The sequence below is a fragment of the Musca vetustissima genome, unplaced genomic scaffold (assembly GCF_032173495.1).
Source record: "Musca vetustissima isolate MV318-11 ecotype Yass unplaced genomic scaffold, APGP_CSIRO_Mvet_v1 utg6038, whole genome shotgun sequence".
In the NCBI taxonomy this organism is placed as follows: Eukaryota; Metazoa; Arthropoda; class Insecta; order Diptera; family Muscidae; genus Musca; species Musca vetustissima.
In genome coordinates, this window is record NW_026880962.1 from 116,164 (window position 1) to 119,473 (window position 3,310).

At 37.6% G+C, this 3,310-nt stretch overlaps 1 protein-coding gene across 1 annotated transcript; it reads left to right on the forward strand.

Moving 5' to 3' along the window:
• The first annotated feature begins 277 nt into the window (after window positions 1-277).
• On the forward strand, window positions 278-2,799 carry LOC133326973 (odorant receptor 83a). The gene is made up of 6 exons (XM_061535581.1): window positions 278-660; window positions 754-917; window positions 1,045-1,244; window positions 1,917-2,217; window positions 2,344-2,613; window positions 2,724-2,799. The coding sequence occupies exons 1-6, from the start codon at window positions 291-293 to the stop codon at window positions 2,781-2,783; spliced, it is 1,365 nt and encodes a 454-aa protein (XP_061391565.1). The 5' UTR covers window positions 278-290; the 3' UTR covers window positions 2,784-2,799.
• The last annotated feature ends 511 nt before the right edge of the window (window positions 2,800-3,310 follow it).

Consider the following 3,310-nt stretch of genomic DNA (forward strand, 5'->3'; position numbering starts at 1 on the left):
AACGATTAATTCCAGTGTGATTACGGAAATATTGTTAAAGTGTTAAAAACAGGACGATAAATCAAATATACCAACATTTGTGTTCTTCAAATTCAAAACTTTCATTAGAACTTTTTACAAACACACACCTACACACTTTTGACGCCTTTTATAAAACACAAGAAGTTTTCAACACCAATTGCCATTCTGATCTCCAGCCATCAGACGACCCACATACAACACATTGCGACGTGACATTTGATGACAAGGCCGTATACATGTCACATCGCACCGGAGACACATCTAATAGAATGGAACCAATTGAGGCACGACGTGATCTTCTTCAATTTATACGCCGCACTATGTATTGGGCCGCAATGTATCCCCTCCACCTGGACCGCCGGTTGCCCCAGTACATTTGTGGCCTGGGCCTATTCATCGAATGGCTTTACGAACTGTTCCTCTACCTGGTGTCCGTACACATTGCCATCTTGTATGTGTGTACGATTTATTTGAATTACGACAGTGGGGATTTGGAGCTGCTGGTCAACTGTATGATACAGACAATCATCTACGTCTGGACAATTGTCATGAAGGTGTATTTTCGTCGTGTTCGACCGCATCACTTGGAGGCATTGGTGCACACCATCAATTCCGAGTACAGGACACGTTCGGCCATAGGTGAGCAGGAAACAAAAATACAATGCGTGTGGTCTGTTGTTGCTGAATTGTATTTTCAATCGGGCTTTTTCTTCTTGTCACTTTTATTTGCAGGATTTACGTACGTGACCATGGACCAGTGTTTGGACATGTCAAATAGATGGATTAAAACTTATGTGTACTGTTGCTTCATTGGAACGGTCTTTTGGCTGCTGCTGCCCATAGCCTATGGTGATCGTAGTTTACCATTGGCCTGTTGGTATCCACTGGACTATAAGGTATGTACATAGATATGTGACAACTATGACCAGTGGTCTAATGTCCTTGCAAAGAATTTTAATCTTCCCTAATCCTATTGGCATTAATGTTCTTCCATTTGCGGTGCTGCTGTTGTTTTTATTGTAGGAACCAATTATTTACGAGACCATATATTTTCTTCAATCGGTTGGTCAAATCCAAGTTGCCGCTGCCTTCTCCGCCTCAAGTGGCCTGCACATGGTATTGGCCATTTTAATATCAGGACAGTATGATAGCCTATTTTGTAGTTTGAAGAATATCCTGGCAACTGTTGCTATACGAATGGGTTCATCTAAAAAGGAATTGAGGTAGGTATGGAAGTTTGTACGTAATTGGTAAAGTCTCGGGTTTTCATAAAGAAGATCACTCTACACCAAAGTAGCTGAAATTTTATATTCAGGATTATCGGATGATGAAAAACATATTTACAGTTTTTTAGTAAAAGTCTATGTTTTATCATAGACCAAGAGGATATTTGTGTGGCCCTAGTCCAAACAAAGTAGCTGTAATTTGACCAAATAATTGAGGGTAAAAAAAATACGCACCAAATTTTAAATACAGGTCAGATATATCACATTACCTCGTAAAATGGTCGTGCTCCATTTTAGGTCTTTGCATTTTCCAACGAAGTGGATTAATATTAATATTACAGTACAAAACCTATTCGCAATAAATTTTCAAAATATACCCATGTTTCGACAAAGCCCCGATATATGAGTTGTTTATTTTGAATGCGTCTTAAGTCCATTTTAGGTTCTGATACAAATCTTAACAAAATTTTTGAAACAAATCAAACCCAAACCTTTTAATATCTCAATTTAAGAAAAAAATGACTTAAACCACTTTCAAAACAAATGACTTATATTTCGTTTATTACAGGATAAAAAGTTCATGGCAGACAATCCGGTCGATTTTAGATATTCTAAAAGATCGACACGGACTTTCTTAACCTCTTCTTTTATAACAATTAATTTTTACAGCAAACTCTATGAACTGCAGGAATTTGGAGATCCGGAAATAAATGAATTTTATTGTTCGGAAGAGAAAACCTGCGATATTAATATGCTAGTTCGTACAAGCACACAAATATCAAATCCTGCTACAAGTCCCTCTGTAGAATTTCGTTATCATTTTCGGAATGCCTTTAAAGCATGCATACATCATCATTGGTACATCCTGGATTGCCTGAAATCCATGGAGCAATTCTATAGTCCCATATGGTTTTTCAAAACGGGCGAAGTCATTGTGCTAATGTGTTTGGTAGCATTCGTTTCTGTCAAGGTAAGCAAAATGCAAAAAAAAAACTCGCACACAAGCATACATACGCACATACATGCATACAATAAAGCCAAATGATAATGGTATGACTTTATTCTTCAACGCCCACCCCACCCATTCGCCTGGCAGTCAACCACAGCTAATTCCTCATTTATGAAAGTCGTATCGCTCGGCCAATATCTACTGCTGGTGGCCTGGGAATTATTGATTATTTGCTATTTTGGCGAAATCATTTTCATCAACAGCCAACGTTGCGGCGATGCTATTTTAAGAAGCCCCTGGTATCTTCAGATGCGTGAAATGAAAAATGATTTTCTCCTGTTTCTGCTCAATTCGTATCGGCCATTTAGGCTGACAGCCGGTAAAATGTATCCATTAGATGTGGATCGTTTTCGTGGGGTGAGTAATCAATGAATTTCATTAACCCACCAGGCCAGACCAGACTGAAATAATACATTATCATCTTCTTTTTTTGTTTTGTTTGGTGTTGTTGTGCTTATCTTCCCAAGGTTATAACTACGGCATTTTCATTTTTGACACTACTACAAAAGATGGACGAACGTGTGTGAAAGAAGCTGAACAGAATAATAAAAAACTTCTGAACATTGCTAAATATACTCATGGAGAAAATAAATGAGAATTCTTTGTTTTATTTGATGTTGTTACAAGTAACAAATTTCCTATGTGTACCTTTATATGAGACTGAATATTAACAAAAACTTTGAACATCGTCATATGTTTACCAAATCTATAACAAATCCGAATATGGGCCCTGTCAATCCTTCCTTTGACACTTTAATAGACCAACAGACCACTTCTTCAGACTTGATATTGATATAAATATTCCGATTTGTTGAGCCCCTTTTTGAGATTGGCCAATAGGCCTCATCTTCTATGGCATGATATTGAGGTTTTATTTTTTACAATTGTGTGAAGAAGGTATCAGAAATAGCTGAGCCGAACTTACAGACATACAAATCCTCAAAATACGGAAAATTGAAATCCCCAGTATATGTGGACAATACTTGCCACCCACTAATATCCAAAATCACAGCCTATGCTGTTTAAATACGTGTCTGAAATCCTCAAACTATCG

Excerpts from the sequence above, each read along its gene's own strand:
- LOC133326973 (XM_061535581.1), top strand. The coding sequence starts at position 291 with ATGGAACCAATTGAGGCACGACGTGATCTTCTTCAATTTATACGCCGC. Across the intron at positions 1,245-1,916 it reads TCATCTAAAAAGGAATTGAG|CAAACTCTATGAACTGCAGG; the intron begins GTAGGTATGGAA and ends TAATTTTTACAG. Across the intron at positions 2,614-2,723 it reads ATGTGGATCGTTTTCGTGGG|GTTATAACTACGGCATTTTC; the intron begins GTGAGTAATCAA and ends TATCTTCCCAAG.